Source organism: Osmia bicornis, chromosome 13 (assembly GCF_907164935.1).
Source record: "Osmia bicornis bicornis chromosome 13, iOsmBic2.1, whole genome shotgun sequence".
Lineage (NCBI taxonomy): Eukaryota > Metazoa > Arthropoda > Insecta > Hymenoptera > Megachilidae > Osmia > Osmia bicornis.
The window spans coordinates 7154668-7178109 of NC_060228.1; the positions used below are offsets into that span (position 1 = coordinate 7154668).

The window sequence follows — 23442 nt, forward strand, 5'->3', positions numbered from 1 at the left end:
AAAATTCTATTTATCCTTTATCAACTGGGCTTTACAGTAAATATTTTTAAAAATTCACCCTCAAAAGTAAACCACACCTACTCTTTATCGAAGTCTGAATTTTTCTATAAAATCTTGTGGAAGGTTGAAAAAAAAATTGGAAAAGAACATAAAGGGACAAAGTTCACTCTTAATCGTTCACTCTCTTTGCCGGAATTCGGCCAAGTCGACGGGCTGTCGGCTCGAGTCGTCACCGAGATTTTCGTTCCCGTTCCCACTCGCACACTCTGTTTGTTATTATTGGAATGGTCCACCTCCTCGTGCTGAGAGGGTTGCCAAACTTACCTGACACTCGAGGAGGTAATTAGAACTTGTTCTCTCTTTCTCTACGTGTCTCGTTCTAGCAATGGCCTCGTCGCAAGAACGCTCGAGCTGCTATTAAAAATCGTTGACGTCCATTTCTCCGGGAACACACGAACCCGCGAATGTGTATTTTCTTTCTACGTTTCGTGGTATTCACTGCTTGATAGGCAGTTCGATTAAAAATTCAACGTGATGGGAAATGTTTGGAAACGATAGATTTCACGGAAGTTTATTTTCGATCTCCTTTTTCTTTGCGTTGAGAAACGTGTACAGGTCTTGGTCAAAAAATATGATAATTGATAAATTATGATAAATAAAATATCTTCATAGCGAAGATAATTTTGATTGCAATTTTGGTAAGAGATGGTACTTATTTCCACGACACTAGATCTTTCTCTATTTTATACGTCGGGGTTTGTATATAATAAAAAATAGGATCGACTTTTATACTGTTTCTAGTAGCTGGAAACTCTTAGGAAAATAAATATACACCTTCTTGAATACGGTGTCTGTTGTTTAATCTTCTACCGATGTATGGTACGAACAATCGTAATGCAAATATTAAGGAGTGCAGGAGTGCAGAATTTAAAATAATTAAACCTGACAATTTTGAATAATTGTCAGAATCTCAATTATTATATAATTTTCTTTTCAGTCAATCGACAGAAGGCACAACCAATAGCCACGTCGAATCGCAACGAGAGCAAGGATGTCAGGGCGAGCACGTTGCCCAGGAGACGAGGAGACGTCAGTCCAGTCGTCTCGACGCCGCAAAATAGTCCCAATCGTCAAAGTCCGCGAACGTCGACGCCCAGCGTCGACAGTGCTGTCGGCTCGGCGGAAGGACTGGGCGTACCTCAAACCGGAAACGTCGAGGAGATCCGACCGCGAAGCGATGGTTCCGACAGTCTGGCGACTTCCAGTGCTCTCACGAGCCCAGAACCACCGGTTCCTGAGATCAACGAGCCGAGAGTTGATCTGGTGCAAGCTGACGTGTCTCCGAACGAGATGGTTATGTCCGAGCCTGTTTTCCCGCTCGTGGAAAACTCGTCCATCGAGGAAACCGCGCAAAAAGGTGAGTTATTGTTTGCACGGTATTTCATTCTCCAAAGAAGTACTGTTACATCTTTTTCCACGTTACAGCCAAACTCGTTCGAGTAACATTTTATTGGTGCAGGAGGACAAGAATTTTATAGTAGTTGCGAATTTACAACGCACATTTCAAATTTCTAGGCCAAATGCCTTCCGAGAAATGTATACCTAAAGCTGTGTATAAAAATAAACCTTCTTTCTTCCCGCTGTCTAGTTGCAAACGTCCGAAAAAAAGCTATTACGTTAAACGTTAGACATCATTCCTAATCTTAAAGTGTTCGGAAACTGACAAACAAGTATTCTTGAATACGTCTGGTTAGAAATAACTACGCGTTTCGCAAAGAAGAAGGGAAGAAATTTGTAAAAGAAAAAGGTTTTCTATGGGTAATATTCCTCCTCATTAAGCACAGAAGTAGATTTTAGAAATGGCTTAACAGAGGAAGCTTTCGACATTACGATACGTCTTCATAAAATGAAACGAACAGAAAGTTTCAAGTAGAAATAATCTCTCGAACACGATCCGGAAACAGCTGACTAGTTCTTTCTCTGTATTGACCGTCTGTTATTTGGCTGATTTCGTCGTCGTTAGAAATTGGCAACATAATGTCACAAACTCCGACATCCTCGTCAGCTTGTAATCTCAATTTAATGACATAGCCGGTGCCAGAATCGCGCCTTCCGCGTCCTCCTTTCTCGTCTCGACCCACGTTCGACGCGTGTCCGCTTATCGGTTTTTGCATCTTAACGTACGCGTATTGCTGCGCGGTCAAAAGATTCAACGACCTCTTAATTATCGGATATTCCGTTGACACGTTTATCGAAGCATCGACTGGCGAGGATTAGGAATCGCTCGTTGAACGTCAGTTAGCCTCGGTGATGTATTAGCGTGGAATCGAAGCGGACGAGCGGCCAAATAATTTCGCCTGTCCACCCTAGACCGGTGCGAAGAAGGGTAGGGAAAGGAAGAACTATTTTTGGTGCATTGACAAGGAGTACCGGGTACAAAGGTGCACCCGTGTTTCCACTTTATTTCGCGTGTCACTATTTTTGGAACGTTCTGTGCCAGGGTTGAAATAGAAATTTCAGCGTCATCGAGCGTTAACCATCTTCATTGATGACTTCACGCTCGTTCATTCGCGTCTGGAGGTTCGCTAATCACAATAAATCCTCGATCTGTTAATCTGTGACGGTAACTGCTTTTCGATCTTCGGTGAAAAAACAACACACTGAGAGGAGCGCTATAAATTAAATGGGTGAGGTGAAATAAAATGTTGGCAATTAAATTTGCTATCTAATATCCTTAAAAATATTTCTCCGAAGTGGTGCAATGATCAAAATGTTTAGACAAGGCTATCGTATCTCGTAGAAAACAGAATGGAGCCACACGAAGTGATAATAACACCACCACCTGAGGAGCCACGACTTAGCCAAACGATGGAGGGTAGCGAGACAGCGAGCGAAGCACCCTCGGAGTCATCCTCTCCGTCGGGTAAAACGCGAAGGTATCGTGGCGATACCAGCAAAAGAAGAAAGGGTGTGTACATAACTCAATGGCCGGAGCCATTGGACAGCGACCGGAACAAGCTGTCAGCTCAGAGCAGCGAGGAAAGAGACGAGCCACCTGCAACGCCCAGCGACCTCTCTGACTGCGAGGGCCACACGCCTAGAAGGTAATGCGAGAACCAGCGTTGATATATCGGAATAGAATGCAAATAGACCCAAAGCGTCTGCCTACGGATACGATTTAAGAGGAGAGGACGTGAGAGACCATTCGCGTGGTTCTGGAGTATCCTCTTTGTATGATAGATTTCATTCAATTTACATTTCCTGCTCTTAACCCTCCCACGATGGACCATGCAGATAGCTTCAAACTTAATTCAATGTTTCTTCCAATATATGAAATTCTTTGATAGAAAAATTATATTTAACTTCAGGTTAAATATATATTTTGTAAGTTTGAGTGTCGTTCAAGGGCTGATAAAATTTCTTCTTTTTCATTAAGGATATTAAAATTAATGACGAACTTTATCTTTGTTTGTTTAGATACAGCAAAAGACCATTACGCGGTCCTTACGGACAAATGCTCGAGGCTGAAATGGCGAAACCGCGAACCACTGACATCGCTCTCGAGGAAGGTCTTCGTCCGCGTAGAAAAGTTTCCGCGAACCTCTCGTACAACACAAGTTCGAATAATAGCAATTCGGAACCGCCCACGCCCTGCCATCATAGAACCACTTCCAGCCCGAGCAAACTCGAAGGTCTTCCGGGACCAAGTCCGGAACTCCTTGCTGAACTACTTCGAGGATCTTCAGAGAGGGTGGCTCGTGCACCGGCGCATCGAAACGTGAGTACTACTACTAAATTTCATGTGTATTACTTTGACGTAAAAGGAAAAGGAGAGCAGGTCGACCAAGTTGAAGGTAATTTAATACAAGTCAAAGTTAAAGTGAACGAATAAACGTAGATATGTGGTTGCTGAAGAAAAGCATGATTCTATCGATGGAACAGTCAAGTGCTGGTATTACAGACAGTAGAAACGAAAGCATACTATTAAAGATTGCAGCAAACACGTTGGCGAGATGTTTTTATGAGCTGTAAATTTTTAATGATGCTGCGAAGAGCAGACGCTGAGCACGTAGCATAGAAAAAGAACATTAATCTATGAGAGTTTCAAGGGAACATCCTATTTTCTAGCAGTTCAACGTTAACGAAAAATTTAACTAAATTGACCGAAGTTGTGTCTTATTTCAAAGTGGTTGCAATTAAAATTTGAAAAAATTTTAACACGGTTTTACAAATGGTAATCATGTTTCGCGTAAGGCGTAGTCACGACCGAGATGGCGATGTAATGACGAGCTAATCGCCGGATCGATTAACGAGCGAACAGCAGCAAAAACAAAAAGGAAGAAGCCAATGCTCTCGAGCCGAGTCAAGAACATCCCGATTGATCTTATCGTGGCATCGTATCTCTGGCGGCCTCTTCGACGATCTTCCACGAGGCTTGTAACATCTGGCGACGAATTTCAAGCAGAGGAACAGGATACGTTACCCCTTCTGAATAAGTTCACGCGATGAACCTTCCATGTTGCTACTCTTTCAATCTTACCTTTTTATTTTTCACAAAAGAGATACAAAATCGAATCGAAGTGCAAGGAAGACACGAGTCATTACAGCCATTTATTTATTTTAAAATGAATTAACACCACTTCTGTCAAATTGGATCTGGTATACAGGATAAGTTTGGTGACAAAAGTTGATTTTTCAAAAGTTGATTTCTCTAGCAACCAAGATGTTATACTCTGCCCTCTGCAACATCAGATTCCTACGCGTCTTTCTGTGCTTATTTTTATCGGCGGTGTGATTCTCGGGCACGGGAATCACCGAAATAAAGAAGCGAGCTGTCCCCGGAGTCGTCATTCGAGATGCACGACTCCAGGCTAGCGGCGAAAACGTAATCTAATAATAATGTTGTTCGCTCATATTTCTGGGATGAGTTCGCGGTTTGGCCAGTGCACTCGAGGTTAGCATAGTGTCCCCTTGATTCTGGCACGGCGGGGGCGTCGACGAGGATATTCCTGGCCTTAGGTGTACCTGGGGACCGATCGGCCTCTACCGATGCGAACGGAATCTGCCGGCTACCGTCGCCGACAGCATTTTTACGCAAGCCGACCTTGCTCGATGATACATCGACACACGGCTGGTTAACGCGACGCGAAATTCGAGATTCACAGGAAAATGCTTGAAAATGAATTTGAACATTGTATTATTAACCCTCGGTTAGCAGGTATATTCTGAGACTCCTTTGAATTTATCTGAAAATGTTTGATATTCTTTTTCCTAGGAGATCATGAAAGACGCATCGAAATCGAGCTTTGTGTCTAAGATTGTGTACATAATTGAAACCACTCCAATTGCATCTAACTTTGTATCGCGTCCCGGCTATCTTTAGCCGATGTGCATTTCGTTTTAAATCCTCGACGAATACAGTGAAAGTCAGCCTACGTTGCTTTCTAAGGTTTCGTTACTTTTGCTCGTAATCGTGGCACTTTCACGAGTCCGCGTAGACAATGAGTAGGAAATAGATTAATTTGTATCCGAGTCAGCGATCACTCAAATTAGATAAATTATTATTTGATTAGATATTTACTTTCGTTAAGATCAATCGCTGAAAGACGGACACTGGGCCATGCAAAAAGGAAAACGTTCTTTGCACAGCTTAAAAGAAAGCAGAATCTTTTGTGATGCTGAACAGAAAACAGCTTGAAGTTTGCTCGAGAAAGGTTTCGAGAAACTTGTTGAAGAAATCTTCAAAGTTTCTTAGCTGCAATCTTTTTTATTCGAGTTTTTTTAGAAAAGCATAAATACACGAATACGTAGGCGATTGATATTCCTATACTTAACAATTTTTGCAACTGACACACTAACTTTGGTCGCTTATGAAATGTGTATTGTGTATCGAATGTTTCCGAGTGTTTACGCGGACAAGGTATTTTAAAGCAAACACTCCGCAACGCGAATGAGAATTTTTAGATTGTCACGTTGCGAGAAGAGAAAAATGAAAGAAAAGGAAAAAAGAGGAAAGGGGAAATAGGGGGAGGTTGACATTCCAACGTGGAAATAACGTTTGTTCGAGTACATGAAACACGACGAGAGACATTATTACGTGCGGACGCATAGAATCTCTAACGGAAAGATCGCTAAGAAAACATATAAACTAACTGGATGAAAATAGCAGACCGAAAGATAAACAGGAGATATTTTCAGTTACTTCTTTATCTATCATCTGATGTCATCGCTTTTGGTCGGTATTACGTAGATTTCTAGGATTTCATGAATGGAATCGCGAAACTGAAAGCGCCGGGGCGTCGTGACGTCGACGGCAAACGTGACGTAGAAACCCACGTATATTCTTGAATAATTTACACCAGTTTCTTTCTCGCTTCGTCGTTTAACGACATACGCACTCGCTGGAAAGTTGTTTCCTCCATTTTGCATTTTCATTTCGAACTTATGTTCCTTTGTTCGACATTGAACAACACTTTACTCGAGTACTTAAATGATCGATGAGTTGATCAAAATTTATCCAAATTATAATTTTAACATTTTAATTTTTTTCTCCATTTTTAAATTTTATTGCATGATTCTGTTTTCACAAATTTTTCTTTCCTTTTCACAATGAGGAGCAACTTTTTTGGACTTTGATTTCTTACGCCATCGTTGTTTCAAGATATTCAGGCAAACTTTGAACTCATGCAAATGATACATAATGATTTAAAAATGTCAATACATAAAAAGTATTCAGGAGTATACGATGTATGCCTATGACAAGTTTTGAATATAAAATTGGTTCGTTTTAATATATCAATATCCAGTGCAGAGATGTTTTCGACGAATTTTAAATAAAAATTTGCAGCTCATAAAATTTTGACACAGGCATAACAGTTTCCATATGAAAGTTTTTGATGCTGGACGTTTAAACGCTATGCACTGGAGGTCCACAAATTTTAATGTGCAGAAGTTAATATAACGCAGCTATTCATAACCAGTTGCCAATCCACAGTCGAATGAAAAGCAGACTGCACCGGGAGCGTTCGACAAACGCGAATAAAATGCCCGAAAATTGCGAGGCTGAAACGTTGCTGCAACGGCGCAGACTAAACAAGCATCCTCGAAATAAATGTAGCATACGGGACGTAAAAAAAAAATATATAATAATTCATAGCTATATGATCAAGCGAAGAGCCCATCAATTTTTATATATTCCGTATCGTCGAAATAAAATTTTCATTCCTATCATTCTCAACTTGTCACAGAACAAAGTGAAATGAATAATATACGAATGACAATTTTATAATTTATCTTTTTGCCGTGTTAAAAATTTGTTACCTTCGATAGAAATATTATTTCATGTTCTGACAAATAATTTATTGCATCCAGTAAAAATTTAATACACACGATGATTCATGCCCTCTGATTTTTATTTTTATATATTTTCAGAAGGATTAAATGATTTTTGCACAGGGAATTATTTAGCATTTCAACGTTAAGTACTCTCTTAAAGTGGGCACTGTACAAAGACATATTAAATCCTTGCTGAGAGACACTCTGTGAAAACAGACAATATCAGGCTAATTCGGTTTGATGGAGGTGAACTTCCTGTGTCAGCGACTAGAGTTGTTTCAAGCATTCACGTAATTTCTGCGAACAACATAGCCAAATTACACGTTTTATTTAAAACTGTACGTTTTTACCATTAGGGATTAACTCTTCAATTAGAAACAATACTCGTGCACTTTTATGTATTCCATCGAAAGGGTTAATTTTTGCAAAGATATATCCTCGGATTATAGGGCATGTATAATGCATAGAAAATAATTGAAATGTTTGATAAAGCTTGTCGGTTCGCGGGATCGCGATTGCTATAGCAATCAGAAGGGGTTCTTTAGCGGTGCCGCCGGTGCAAGGTCGTCGGAGCTTCCCTTCCTGGGACAAGGTCGCGCGGCAAAGCTCCTCGTACAGGATGGACAGGATACACGGTGCGCGCGTGTAATCCACGTGAGAGTGCGCGCCGGCGTTCTGGAAGCGAAACATCTGCCTCTCTTCCTCCGCAAGCGGTCGCTATTCTCTTGGGCATCGATCAGAGCTTGGCCGTGGTTGTGCGACGGGTCGCCAGTTTCAGGCGTAACGCCGTGTCTCGCTGCCGTTCCGCGAAAGCTCCGGACATCATCGAGCTTGCACTTGATTCTCGTACCGTGTCTCGATCGTAGATCAAATCGTATAATGACGCTATCGATCAAAATCCGCGAGTTAATCACCGGGATAAAATAGACACTTCCATTGACTTTCATAGTGATATTTCTTTGATCCTTCGGAGGACTAATCTGCTCGATCCACCTTGGATCGTGTCACGTGTGAGTCCTTTAAGAAACGTGTCGAGGATGGTGACGGTAATCGGCGAAATTTCGCTTTATAGATTAGTGGAGTTGTGTCTGATTAATTAGGCATAGTTTTGTTCCTTGATAGTGTCCGATAAGAGATAATGGAAAAAAATATTGATTAGTGATTGTTAGATTTATTTGAACTCCTTGGATAGTTAGAACGTTGGTGGTTGTAGTCAACCTGTTGCCTTGCGAGTGGCATTGATGAACGGTGATCTAGCGAGTAATTGCATGTTAAACGCATACAGTTTCTATTTCAGAGATCGTAATTTATGTTTCACGCGTGACTCGATGTTCGAGGTGTACGAAAAGAAACTCGAAGTAACGTTTCAAGTATTCGGGTATGTTTGTATTGGTTAACAGCAGCTGCTGGATGTTTAGAAAATTCCAGGGTCTTGATAATATTGTCGGTGGTGGCTAGAACTAATATTACGCGACCAGTGTAACTGCATATTTACTAGTGCATCACGTAAGCTCGGCCACCTTCTATTTATTCTCGATTCTATTCGGATCCTCGTGTGCCGGTTGCATCTTATAATCTCTAACGAAACAGTTGGACTAACGATCGCGAATAACAAAGATAAAACGATCAACAATCAGCCTGCATTAAATGCATTTTCAAACTTAATATCACATTAGAGGGTATAATTGAATTTTAGGGAAAATTTCCCGTTATAATTGCCGACGAATAACTTAATCACAGTTCATTACGACGCATGGTTAATTGCTGTCATTAAATCCTTTGATGCCTGGTAAATAATGTACATTGCTTCCACCATTGTACGGTAAAGTTCATCACGCGAGAAGTGCACCGAACATTGCGATACCCACCGAAGAAAATCGCGTTTAATCCCTCTAATTGGGAACCAACAGAAATAATATAAGTACCAGACACGGTGCTGCTGATACTTAACAAAGGTCAAGGGTTAACCTTCGGTTACGCGCTATTTAGATAGGATTACCATGCAGCTCCTTCAAGACGTATTGTACGTTTTCCTGAAGTATCATATACGTAATGCTGCTTACAGATGCATCGTGTGTGATCAGGATCACGAAGTACCTAGGTTTATCTTCGAATTTCTTCCTTTTTCTTTCTAATTTCTCCTCGTTGCATGGCAGGATATTGTTTTTCTTCTCCTTAAATTGCACAGAAAGTAAGCGATTGTGTTTTTCTATAATGTCGAACAAACACCAGTACGATCACGCGAACGATATCGTGCAAGGCAACAATAAAAAGGTCAAAGAGTCTTAGTCTCTCCCTGCCTCTTAGGAAAGCTCCTTAGTTCTGGCCTGTCGTTGTTTAATGTCACATGGGAGATCAGTGCAATAAAGGAAAATTGCGTAGACTATCATTTCGCGAGCTGAAGCTAATGAATGAATCCATTTCTTAATTTCTTGCAGAATATTAATTGAAAAATTATTAAAAATTTCATTGCTAGGGTGGTAACATTATTAAAAACCAGTAGACGAAACGAAGATTTGGTTATTATGAAATAAATTGTTGCATAAGGCGTAGGATTGCATAATTCGCAACGGGTTAATAAATGCAGCCTTGTTTCTCGAAACAGTGACATGAGTAACGAGATAGTGTTAGCTGTTGCGAATACACGATTATCGCAACCCTCGAATTCCATCGAACAGGAAACACATGTTTCCTCGTATAAGTTAATGTTCAACTTGCGGGGGTAGCATAGATGCAGCCTTGCATCGTCATCAGCCAATCTGCTCTCGAGTACATTGCGTTTCTCTATTAAGATTTAATTTCACGTTGGAAACGCGGTTCAGTTGTAAGATTTCCAAGGACTCTTCGTCGGGCCAATATCGGCGCTCCACTTTTCCCCTTTCGCTTATCTTGCTTTGTTTCCTGGAAATATTGCTGGATTATTGGTCTCAGGAATCTTTGGAATTTCACTTTCCAAGGGGTACTTTGAAAATGATAAACGATCGGTTTTCAATGAAACTAAAGATTCAGATTTAATATTCTTCTTCTAAAAATTAAATATTAAAGACTCTTGTAATATTAAAATTCTGGAAATCCGGAAACGAGTGAAAATCATGCCTTAAGATCCGCTCGAATGTAATCGGTTCGGTAATCGGACGGAACGGCGAGCTTCTCGACGGAAGAGGGAAAAGCTCGAGAGCGAAAAAGATAGGAAAAGGGAGCTTTGTAAGCTCACGAGGGGTTCCTGAGTCACATCGCTAAATATAACGCAACGTACATGCACGACGTGTTCGACGTATGATCATCCAGCTCGAAGTGTGAAAGCTCTGCGTGGAAACGCCAAAACTTACCGGACGTACGGCCTCGGCTTTTAAAGTGGCACTGCTGAATCACTTTGCATCGAAAAGCGTGTGCATACACGGGGGAGACTTCATTTACAATTTTCCCCGATTCTATTATACAAATTTCTGAAATCAAACAATATCGTGATGCGGCATATGTTTGTCCTTGATTTTCTTAATTGATTCATTCAATTTGCACGGTTTCCATTTTAAAGTCGGTCAATTCGCTTTCGAGGTTACAACGAGCGCGATGTAACTTTCCCGTGATTAATCGCTTTATTAATAATTCCAGTTCGCGTGTCGGGGTGTTAAGAAAATGTTAATCGAGGTCGAAGCGAGGTTGGAAAAAAGGTAGAACAGTGCTTGCGGCTGATAAGCGAGAGGGGAAGCGATGATCGAAGGAAAGCTCCTTTTCTCACGTCGTTAGCTTTTCCGATACTGTAACTCTTTCGTGTCTGTAACTGGATATAACTTTTACACGTTTCCCGGGTATTTTTAGCGATCAGGTATACCCGAGAAGGATATCGTCTAAGTGTTTCGAGAAATAAGGAGAATATCAAAGAACAAGAAAAAGTGTTTATTTTATAAAGGGGTAGAATACCCTTTGACACAATATAATACATATTCAAGCTAATTATAATAATTAATATGATTACACGTAGGTGTGATTGAATAGGGTTGAATTATTAATTTTGCAAAACGGGAATGTGACTGAGCTTGAGAAAATCCTCGTTAATTAGATTCGATATCGTTGTTGAACGCGAGTGTCGTTGACAATCGTGAAAACGATCGACATGGGACTTCTGTGTGGAGAGCCGGATTGATATGCAATTTGAGAGGCTGCTGAACCGTTTCGAAGGATCGGCAAAGGTGGTGGAAGAGGATGACGATGAACGCTGATCGGAAACTCATCAGCCAGCCGTCGGTGGACAGCGAAAATAACGAACGTGTCAGCACAGACCGCGTGGGTAGTTTTCCTTTTCATGCTTACACGAAGCCACCGTGCACACTGACCGTATTAATACACATGTAACACTGGGAACACTGTACCCATTGCTTGTTACACACACGCTAGTTTTGTTAGTTGTTTTACGCGAATCTGCAGAATTCGTCGGTGGAAATATTTTCCACTCTGCCGCTATTCACACGTGGTTTCAGATTATAGAGTCCGCAGTGTTGAGATGTTATATTTAGTAGACTATCCTGTGTTAAATACATAAGTGCATGAAAGTATTGGAATAATAGAATGGCAAGCTGATGGCATTGTAGATGTTTCCTTCAGGGTTGTGAAACTGAAACTAGCTGCAATGCTGACGAAATGTTGAGGAGAATTATCTATTGTATTAAGTATTGCAAATCGACCCGTGATTCCATTAGGTAATTTTGAACAAATCTGAGTGTTATAATATTTTTGTTACCACACTTTAATATTTTAATAAGCACCGAAGGGAACTGAAAGGGTTAAACGATAGCAGAAGAAAAATGGAGTATAAAAGAGTGCTTCGTAGCTCGGTAGGATGCAACCTCGACATTATAGTCGCTTATGTCATAATCGTCGATTACGGTACAATTGTCGGGTGCCAGACCGTAAGATTATCTATTGCGTCTTACGGCTTACATAACGGGAACAGTTTTTCTTGTAATCAGTGTCATGTTGGCATCGGGAAACACGTGATGAACCGCACGTGCTTGCACGCGACACGTGGAGACACGTGCGATCTTTATCACGAGACAACGGAATCGAACCGTGCAACAGATTCCGTTGTTTTTCGAACAATTGATGAGCGAATACTCGGAACGATACAATTAACGGGTAACCCTGCTGGCGAACAGATTTGCGGCATTCCGGACAATGTTCCGTTCAGACCTGGCCACCTTTTATGTTGTTCGGATAATCGAAGCCATTTCGTAATCGTTTTGTTTCTATTAGATGGGTAATTATGAGATTCGCTTATATTTGAGATGAAGCACAATGGGATATTTGTATTAAGAACTTGATTTAAAAAAATAATCTATCATTTTACTGAAATTATAAAAAAATATAGGTCATAAGCATTTTTATTCCTTTTACAGTAGGGAAAAGAATTAAATTTCATTCCTTCAAGCTTCATATTTGCAGTAGTACACGTTCTGTATTTAATTTATTATGTACTTAATTCCTAATTAAGTATAAGTAAATTTTCAAAATGAAATTTTGATCAGCTTTTCTATGCAAATATTCCATTGTGCGGCGAAGGAGAACAGAATTAAATACCCTGACGGCCGCAGTAGAAACAGCCAGTATATGGTCAGACACGCTTTAATCCGAGTCATTAAGGATACAATTGTTTCATTTTTTTATTTAAGCTTTTCGTTCCCTACTTTGCATTGCTATTATGATATCAATGTTATCAACAACTCTTTTTATATTTTTCTGTTTCACTTATAACCCTTATGAAACTCAACATAGTAATTGATGTTTTCCTTTTCCTTTTTTTTTCCAGGAATGTGAGAAATGTATGAAAACTTATTTCATCCTCTCTAATTGTCTTTTTTGCGTTTCAGGACACAAGGACTCACGTTGTTGTGGAACTTTATGACACCGAGCGATCGTACGTGGAAGCGCTGCAAATACTAGTCAATGTGAGTGCAATATTATTTTAAGAGACATCAACATTGTTTTAAAAATTTGTTACGTTTGTCACTTCAGGGTAGAAGTTTCCTTTCAAACTTTTTATATATCGGAATCGCGATGGAATAGAGGAACATAAATGCATAACAATGTTGCGACGCTATTGCGGGTCGCTTTCGTTGTTTTCGCTTCCGGCGGGATATCAGCGAGCACGTCTGTTGGGATGCACTTTTCGAAAGTTCTTCTAACATCGAAGCCGCGACCTTGTTTCTCGTAAACAAGCTCGTTGCCCGTTTATTTACTTCGTTCGTGCAAGGATTCCACTCGAATGATCTACTTCGTGAACAGCTCCTCGTTAAGTTATGCAGCCTCGCATCCTCCGACTTGTTGTTTTCATTAAACGTGCCGTCCGGATTAGACGAACGTTTCCTGGTAGGTTCCTGAAATTGCTGGAAGAATCGTTGCATCCACCTAAACTCCGACACGTGTTCTTCATATTCCTATTAAACTCCAGTAAAATTATTTATTTTATGAATTGAGTAAATTCTCCTCTTTCGAAAATAGCTCTTTCATATGTAATGAAAAATCATTAAAAATGTGTAGGCGTATGATATAATTATTAATCCTTCAGTAGAAGCATTATTCGTATTTGTACTTTTAACAGAAGAGGTAGATTAAACTGACCCAGTGAATTTCTACAGCGATCAAAGAGCCGAGCGAAACGCTTTTGAAGTCATAAATTAAAACCAGCTGAGAATGACATCGACAGTAGATTATTAAGCGAGTACGTCAGACAATCCGAGGTCTGATTTCCGCGTGGAAAGTAAACGCAGTGTTTCTGAAAATAATTTAGAAGGAGATTTATGAGAAAAGGAGCTTATCAGTCAAGCTCTTTGCCGGTTACCTGACAGAGGGTTGCAATTTTTTATACTCTTTCTCCACGGGACCCTTTGAGCTGAAAGGTTAAAGGTAGGATGTACAATAGAGAAGAATATAAAACAGAAACAATAACTGTAATATCTGTAATTCTAGCGGAAACAAATGAGCATTTTATATTTATTCATCCGTATTCCATCAGTATTATAATCTCCACAAAGATGAGGTTTCAATTTTCATTGCAAAACGATTAAATTTCTCCGGTTCTAAAGCTACGCATGAGATACGTTACACAAAACCCGAGAACCGTAGAAAATCGTTCGCGATGGGAAACGCTGCTTTCTTCCTCGTCGTTTGACATTTCAAGAAGCTCGGTCCCGTGTTCGCTCGAGTTTCATCCCGGTATTCGTATCGAAGGCTCCTGGATCGATAAATAATGCCTGCAATTAGTCCGTCGTAATTACCGTGCCGCCTCTCTGCGACTCGACACGATCACGGAAGGACGATTCTTCATAAACACGGTTGCAAATCGACGCTTAAATGGGACGCAACCTTCGCAACGCAACTCCCGTACCGTCGAGACGTACGTGTTTAGAATTTAATAGAATCGCACTCTGGCAAACTCGATTCCCAGATTTATTTGCCAGTTCCGATACGTCACGTACGATTTCAGCGATCTGCATTTGTCAAGGTGGCTGCAACGTTCGATAAACACAAGGGTGAGAGCAAAGGGTGGTTTGAATATTGAACACCTTCTTCTGTACACGTTCAATATTTTGGTTGTTACGAATTATTAGTGGTATCAATTAAATTCGATAGAATAATTACTAGAGAACGAGGAGGATCTTTTGTGTAAAGTATTTCTGAGAATCGTAAGAGGGTTAAAAGTAGCAACATCCACGCGAGAGATTTTTTCGAACGATTCACCGGGAATTCAGATTCCAGAACTCGACGAACCCACCCCGCTTTGATTGTCATATTTTATAAACATCGCGCCACCCATGCCACGATGATTGTTGTTCGAGCTGGCCGATTATTTAGCGACAGCCTTGAAGCCGACGGTGTCGAGAACGCTGCGATTTTTCATGTCGTCGCTTCGACCTAGAAAAATAATAGAAAGGTTTCCATCAGGAAAGCACAAATAAACTGGGCGCGCGAGTTTCCTCGCGAACTCCATCATGGCCGCGGTGTTAATTCATCCCTCGGAAATTAACGACGGAGATATCCTGTTATTAAAACGATTCGTTCCAAGTGGTTTGCGCAAACATCTCGTAAAGCAGAACCATTGTGAAAAATATTTTTTGTTTATCGAGCAAGCTGTTGCTTGAGTATTTTCTTTTGTCTAGACCGCTGTTTGCTCGGCCTGCTTTTAAATGAAAATTATTCTGATTTGTGCTAAAATTTTGACGTAGGACTTTGAACCTCTTTCTCTCTCTCTTCTAAATGTAGATACCACGTTATTTATCGCTGATTGATCAGCTTCTTTTTCCTTGAAAATAAGGATGGACGTAAAAACACGGTTTAGATCGAGGGAAGACTGCAGTAAACACTCTCATTTATAGTCGATCAATCCTCACATTCTTTTGATCGTACCTCTTCAGTCGGGAGTAATGGAATCCAGAGAATTGCATGGCGGTCACATTAGCAGGCCTATGCATTTATTTATGAATCATGGGGAAAAAGAAAAGTGAGGGCCGACGTTTAACCTGAATATTTCACTGGCAGCTGACACGTAGACGTGGACGGGAAGAAATGCGAACGGAACGTTTTCCACTTATAATTAAGCGTGTTGATATTATTCGGGGGTAATTAATATTCTTCGTGACGATTGAATTAGTTGTTTGTTGAAACTTCAGTATACGCAGAAATTTAATTTGATGGGTGTATTAATACGAATTTGAATATGAAAGTATTCAAATGGTGTATCTCAATGGAATTGTTTTTATGGTTCCAGAAATACCTTCAACCATTAAAGAGTCCCGAAAATGCTGGTTTGGTGGACTCAGCGACAGTGGATGAAATCTTCTATCAGGTAAAAATGTTCATCTTCTTTCATTAAAAGCAAAATAATTATAATTATTCGCTATTGTATTAAATTTAATCTTGTAATTTTGTCAATATCGTAAAATATTGAAAAGACTTAATCATAAGCTGCTTATATAATCCTATAATAATTTAATGCAATTCATGATTATTAGCGATGTTTGAGAGATCAAACTTCGTATGATAATATTGATGCGGGAATTATTGAGCGTACCGTTCTAGTGTCTGACTATATTCGCGATTCTCTACTTACCGTAAATTCCGCGCAATCCTGTCACGTCGGAATTCGCGCTGGTACATGCACCAAGGCGATAAAAAAGAGGCTAAATGAAAGCTAAATCTGTTCACGTAAATTCTTCTAATGCCATTTACCGGATCGATGTATTCGGTCACCATAATCTTTCAATTAAATGGATAAATTTTACCACTAGTTTGTGATGCAAAAATAAAAGACAAAGTCATTCCTTAACGCGTGATCATTGATAAAATGAATGTAGATTATTAACATGATTCCTGGTGGTAATATTTGCTAACAAACATTTATTTGCTACAATCGTTTTATTGTTAATTGAAAATGTTTCTGCCTTTCAGATTCCTTCTATTCTTAATCATCACGAAGTGTTTCTGGAAGAACTACGCAAAAGACTCGATACTTGGGAACTTAAGCAGACGATTGGCGACGTATTCCTCGATGTAGTACGTGTCTATGGCAAATAATTAATACTTTGTTCTATTTAAATATTATTTTTGGTGTTCTAATCTTTAGATTGCTGCTTCCAAGGAAATTACAAAACTTTTTACGGGATCCTTACAATTATTTTTAATTACAAATATTCTTATACAAAATTTGAAATTAGTAATTAATTTTAATATTAATATCGTTATCAATTATTTCAATTCATTCATATTTGTCACTCATGTTCTTTATTATCACAATGATTAATCGCTGTTCAGCAAGAAGTTATTCAATTAATATAATGAAGGTAGAAGATTGAATACTTTAAGACTGTTTCTTTCAGTTCACGAAGCCAGTCGTCCTGGAGACGTACACCCTTTTCCTTGATAATTGGAAATCCGCAAAGAAAGCGATAAAAACGACCTGCCAAGCGAAACCGGCTTTCGCACGATTCCTCGAGGTACACAGTGTATTCTCTTTAATTTTCCTTGTCTCAATTAACGTTTTTGTCTCTTCAGTTCTCGAATAGCGACACTCGATCAACTTCATTACAGTTTGCACCTCTCTACTCGCGTAAATTATTCCAATTCAGACAAGGGAATCCGATTTTCTTGTATAACTTTCCTTTTCAATCGAATCGATCAACTTTAATGCTTGCTAATAAATTGCTGTATCCTTTTTCTAGCAATTATCAAACTTTATAACAGTAGCTATTCCCACAATTAGTAACTTTCAATTCTGTTAAACGTTAACCAGTTTCTGTTGCCCATAACTCGCGATTTTACTTGTCTGAACGGTGATCGGCAAATTTGTATGCCTCGATTGTCCCTTTGCGCGACAGACAATGGAGCGGGAGCACAAAGGAAAACTCGGGCTGGATCAGTTATTGATCAAACCGGTACAGAAGATACCTCGTTACGAGCTGCTGATCCAGAGGCTGCTGAAGCATACCGATACCACGCATCCGGATTTCGAATTACTTCAAGCCGCTCAAAAGGAAGTTCACGAGCTGGTAGTGAAGATCAATTGCACGGAAAGGGAGTCCCTCGAATGGGAACAACAGCAGACTACTTTGAAGGAGGTCCAGGCACTTGTCGAAGGACTTGCTGGTATCGTGACAAACGACAGGTAACACATTAATAATTAGAAAATATAGAAGTTGACAATTTTGTTAATTTTTATTATCAATAAGGGGTTCGCTGGAAAAAGGACACCTGTCATATTTGCATCGATTTTTAGGTTTTTTACATTATCAACAAGCTTGACTAATTTAACTCATTTTTATGCAGATTTATAATATTGTGACATATGCCCTTTTTTTTAAATAAAGAAAAGTAGAGTTCACGAGCAAAATTATGCAAAATTGTTTGGAAGAAATTAAACGTGGAGCAGAGGCTTCCCCTTTAGAAACCTTCCGTGAAACGTAGCGTTCGCTTTTTCACTTCATGAACTATTCAGGCTTTAAACGTGCACTCCGTATCGATTCCCGATACCGATGCGTGTCGCGATAGAAATTGCTATGAAAACAAAAAGATCCGTCTGAATCCGCTCGTCTGTCTTTGTCGCAGAACGTTTGTCCGCCACGATCTGGTCACCATCGCCTCGAATCAAGGAACGAGAAAGGAACGAGCGCTGTTTTTGTTCTCCGATTTGTTGGTCATCACCAGTATCAAAAGAAGAAGCGGAACCATTAGAAAACCATCGACGTGAGTTTCCCGAGGGTTTTAAAAATTTCATCTCGATGCTTGCTCACATTGTTAATTTTAATTAAAGTCGTCTGATGATTTGACGAATTATATATCGATTCATTCGTATTCTGCACGTGGGAAGTATGAATAAAATGTCAATCACGCATTTAACTAAAACGATGATATGTTCATTTGTATTTGCATACTTTTATTCCGAAATGGATAGACTTGATATTCCCATTGTTTTATTAATTTTCTATATATAAGATCGTTTTTCTTCCAGAAGTTCCTGCCCGAATAGTCTGGTCGGCCTATTGGAAGCGAACAAGTACAAAATGTTAATGAGAATACCGCTGGACGACTTAGAAGTAATGAAAGGTATTCCAAAATGAGCAAACTGCTATCTGTTCAATATTTCATCATCCTTTCAAGCTACAAAATATAGCAAGCTTGCTTTTCGCGAATATCAGCAACGTCATCTTTTCCCACACTGTCTCAGCAATTATTAAGAGTAAGCATCTCTTCCGTTCCCAGCCAAAGATGAGAACTTGAGGCGAATGGCGCGCGAGGTAGACCATCTTCGCGAGGACTGCGCGACGTTGACTCAGCTTCAGGAGCTGGTGTCAACGTTGCACGGCGCGAAGCAGCAATTAGAGGATCTTATCAAAGATATGCTTGGCCAGGCACAGCGTCAACTAGCCGAGAGGAACGCGGCTCATTCGCAGTTGGCCTGTCTGGAATTAACGCTTAATACTCAGTAAGTAACAGCCCCTTTCAAACGACATTTTCCGTCTGTCTTCCTTCGAACGTCATCCATTTCGAATGCCTGAAAAGCTCTTTCATCGCACCCGAAGCTTCAGTTTCTCCCTTCTATTGTTTCGTCCTCCGCGCAATCCTCGTCAAGCGTCCATTGCTCGAACGTCGAATGAATTCCATCTGAAGGAGAACAAGGGAGTTTCCAACAATTTGAACGTCGACACCCCGTCTATCCCGTTAACCAGCCACAAAGCAACAATACCATGTTTTTCTACTTTGTCCCACTCACGTTCTTGGTCCACGTGTATCGCAAATGTTTGTCGACACAACGTGACTTCCACGGGATTGTGAGAAAAATTCTGCCGTTTATTTTCAGGGCAGGGATCGAGAATATCTCCGTCATGTTCACGAAGCCGGATAAAAGGGCCAGCTGGGAGGAGAGTTTCAACGAAGCCAAGCAAAAGTTAGGTGAGTGACGTACAAACTCCCCTGCGGTCATCCCTTTCGAATTCTAACTTGATGTTTTGAACCGGGTATAGTTAGGTTCAGAAATACAGTGCGGTCGTAAATTAGAACCCGTAGCGGAGATACGCTAGATTCTGATCTCTCTCGATGTCTCAACTTACAGCGTTGTCCGCTGATAGGAGGCCCTGCCCCGAATTTGTGGGACCTCTGCCGATACGAAAGACCCGGGCTGGCTTGCAGTTCACCTGCGCTGCACCCACCTTGGCCAACGGGCAAGGCTCCAGGGACGTGTGGGTGTGCAACAGCGATGGCTACGTGGGTCAGGTGTGCGTGTTGAGCCTGACCCCGGAACCACCGCAGGTTACATCTTGTAATGGGGTCTGCAACGCGAGAATTCTGTGCGTCGCTGGAATTCCGGCATGCACGCAGAGGTAGATGCACTTGTCTGTCGTAGGGTTTATTTTTTGTCTCGTGTTTCCAGGTTTTGAAGTTTATCTTGTTCTTTGAATTTTTTATTTTTTTATTTAACTCAATATTGAATTACCAGACAAATAATTTGCTAATTCTGTAGTTTTAAGCAGTATGAACTTCAAAATTGCATTTTATCTCATCGAGGTCCTTGAAGGGTTCAAGCTGGTGTATTTTTAAAAAATCACTACTTTTTTTTCTTCTAATGTTTCGTAGATCAGTAGATGAGGACCTTACTTTAATTGTATTATATTTTAGATCAAATTCGTGCGTGACTAACAACATTTCATTCGCGAACAGTAAGAGCGGCATAAGCATCTCGGTCCAGGATGTCGATGCCAGTGGCGGGAACATACAGTTAGATAGGTAATGCTCTTCACTGAAAGTTTGAATCGAAAAAAATATCATGTAACGAGGAGTCAACTTGTAATAACAAACAATTTTTACAGCATTTGTTCTTAAAATTTTCTGAAATTTTTATGCATAAGAAATTCTAATCGAAATTATCTGTTGATTTCTTGTTATAAAGTACAAATCTTTCAGTGTTACTTTTTGTTAAACTGTTACTTTTTTTACATCGATTTTGAGCACGTTATTTCAGTCGATCCATGTATATAATTTCAAATAAAATTTACTATCTTTTATCCTTAGTCTAAGAAAGATATTTTGTAGTAGCTCGAGCTCCGACGACTCGGACTCGGACGACATTCCATGTGCAGATACGGGTAGCCTAACTTTGACCGGCGATGTTCCGAGTATTGATAGTGTCACTACAGAAGAGGATGTCAATCAGCCAACCATGTGGTTAGGTACCGAAGACGGATGCGTACACGTTTACAATTGCAATGATAATATCAGGATAAAGAAAAATAAAGTGAAGATACAGCACAATAGTAGTGTGCATTGTATAATGTAAGAGTTCCCTCAGGTTCCAATTCAAAGAGCGATAGTAGCCGAGTTAATTAACATTTTTCATTGATTCGAAATTTCAGATACTTGGACAATAAAGTATTCGTGTCACTTGCCAATGGAGACATCACCGTCTACACTCGAGACCATTGTAAGCTCCATATTTCCATAAAAATATTTTTATTTCATTTCAACAAATATACAACACACAATCTTACAGATTTTTTAACATATAAAAACTATAATTAATAACACATGAACAATATTTGGCAGAATACTTTAACGATCTTCTCTAATCGTAGTGGGTGGTTGGAACACACCCGATCCAACAACTGTATCAATCGGTACAGCGGCATCTCCAGTAACGAAGATGCTTCCGGTGTCAGGGAAACTTTGGTGCAGCTGTCACAATTCCGTGAAAATTCTGAACACTCATTCGTTGGACATCGAGCACACGTTCGCTGTCAGCAATGACACGTCCTTATCGGTTTCCTGTATGGCGAGTTCCGGCGGTCTGGGAGTCTGGATTTCTTTGCACAACAGCGCCGTGTTGCGGCTCTTTCATTCTGGTAGCTACGAATGCTTGACGGACATCAATATAGCACCGGCTGTTACCAAAATGCTTACCAGTAAGTCTCTATATACATGTAAATACATATGGTACTCAATTGTAAGGACATTTTCCAGCATTTAACCCCCGTTGTCGTCTAATTCATGATCTCCATCAGATCTGCAAATCCTGGGTTCATTTAAGCTCCTATTTTGACCTAAATCTGGAGATTCTTCGAGACATTGAGGTATCTCATCTAGAACAAAAAATCATCATGTTTATTTTATGAAGTAGGACTCTCTGTGGTACACGTAGTTCTTCAGTATTCATATTGCTACGACCCTGCCTTCGCAACTGGAAATTGGAGGACCACCTGCAGTTAGCTCTTGCAACCCGACCCTAAACAGACCTTTAACAGTTTTTGGACACACATCTGCATGACATGATAAATCAGTCTATTCAACACCGAGCATTCAACATCCCCTAAAGTGAAACACGTTACACCCTTCATTTGTAATAAAATAAAGAATGTTTTGAGCCTCTTGTATTTCCTTTCCAAACTGATGTACAATGATGATGCACCATAGGTGTTTAATTTAATTTATTCAGCATCATAGAAGTTGGAGCAAGATCTTCCCTCCTGTCCATGGTATTTATTTTAACGGAAGCTTTAAACTTGCTGCAGGTTGCGATGACATAATAAGACAACACAAGGCTGCCTGTCTCAGGGTTACCGCACTTTTGGCTTGCAACGAGTTGCTTTGGATCGGCACGAGCGCTGGGGTACTATTAACCGTGCCAATTCCCCATATAAAGCCATCCACACAGAGGATGTCTCAGCCGCCGATCGTAACTGGTAGGTATTGACGTCACATTCGATCGGCTATAATCATCGTTATTGCTTTCGATATAATTAGAAGCTGGCTAGCAAACGAACATCGTGCTCCTCGCAAAGTGTCCCGCTTCGACGCCATCGAGATACAGGCATCGATCAATCATTTGCGAAATTTTTGGACCCATCCGTGTATCCTACACGTGATAACGTGCCTACGCCGCGATATTTATAAGGTGCTTGCAACTCGACCATCGATAAATCTTGGGAAACGAAGCCTTTGACGTCGACTCTCGAACGAACATGCTTTTGGTGGCTGGTACAATTTAATTACGATACTAGCTCGTCGTTTCTAGATGAAACTGGTATTTTTAAGGGAATCTTGGACCTCGTATCCCGATTCCTTCCGCTCGTCGAACCGAGACACTGGGGCGTTGAATTTTAATTCATGAAGGGAGATTCATGAAGTTGATATTAATTAATAACAGATGTGTTTTCATTCAAAGAAGTCGTCGTTCATTGAAAGTTTAATAAATTTGCTAGTGATTCAAGACCTCAGTCTAAAATGATTAATTTCAAAGGTTGGAAAATAATATTTATCAGGTATTCCTCATGGACACACTGGACACGTTCGTTTCCTCACATGCGTGGAAACGATGGCACCATCGAAGCCAGATCCACGTCCAAAGGTGAACAGATACTCTCTGAAATCCAGTAAAACCCAGCAGAACAATATCAATCGTGGAAAGCTGCTGGTGATATCGGGAGGAGACGGTTACGAGGATTTCAGAGGACCCCAGGCATCCGCCGAGCTGCAGGCTGGTCGCGAGGATTCGACCAACCATCTGCTGCTTTGGAAAGTGTGATGTGATCTAGTACGGCCCTCGGTAAGTATATTCGAGGTCGTCGTAAG

The 23442-nt window shown here is 40.4% G+C and overlaps 1 protein-coding gene across 10 annotated transcripts in view; it reads left to right on the forward strand.

Moving 5' to 3' along the window:
* Positions 1–23442, forward strand: part of LOC114874875 (rho guanine nucleotide exchange factor 17) — a 46646-nt gene that overhangs the window by 20276 nt on the left and 2928 nt on the right. For 2 of the 10 annotated variants that reach the window (XM_029184576.2, XM_029184577.2), the window contains exons 6-24: positions 998–1417; positions 2801–3104; positions 3478–3778; positions 13200–13277; positions 16097–16174; positions 16777–16881; positions 17205–17321; positions 17703–17989; positions 18430–18567; positions 18833–18927; positions 19084–19306; positions 19682–19773; positions 19934–20201; positions 20497–20604; positions 20911–21150; positions 21231–21298; positions 21450–21776; positions 22380–22553; positions 23133–23416. In XM_029184576.2, the coding sequence (XP_029040409.2) occupies positions 998–1417; positions 2801–3104; positions 3478–3778; positions 13200–13277; positions 16097–16174; positions 16777–16881; positions 17205–17321; positions 17703–17989; positions 18430–18567; positions 18833–18927; positions 19084–19306; positions 19682–19773; positions 19934–20201; positions 20497–20604; positions 20911–21150; positions 21231–21298; positions 21450–21776; positions 22380–22553; positions 23133–23395 (3686 nt within the window). In that variant the 3' untranslated portion in view covers positions 23396–23416. The remainder of the gene's footprint in view (positions 1–997; positions 1418–2800; positions 3105–3477; positions 3779–13199; positions 13278–16096; positions 16175–16776; positions 16882–17204; positions 17322–17702; positions 17990–18429; positions 18568–18832; positions 18928–19083; positions 19307–19681; positions 19774–19933; positions 20202–20496; positions 20605–20910; positions 21151–21230; positions 21299–21449; positions 21777–22379; positions 22554–23132; positions 23417–23442) is intronic. The other 8 variants (XM_029184583.2, XM_029184584.2, XM_029184579.2 and 5 more) reach the window with 8 other exon arrangements.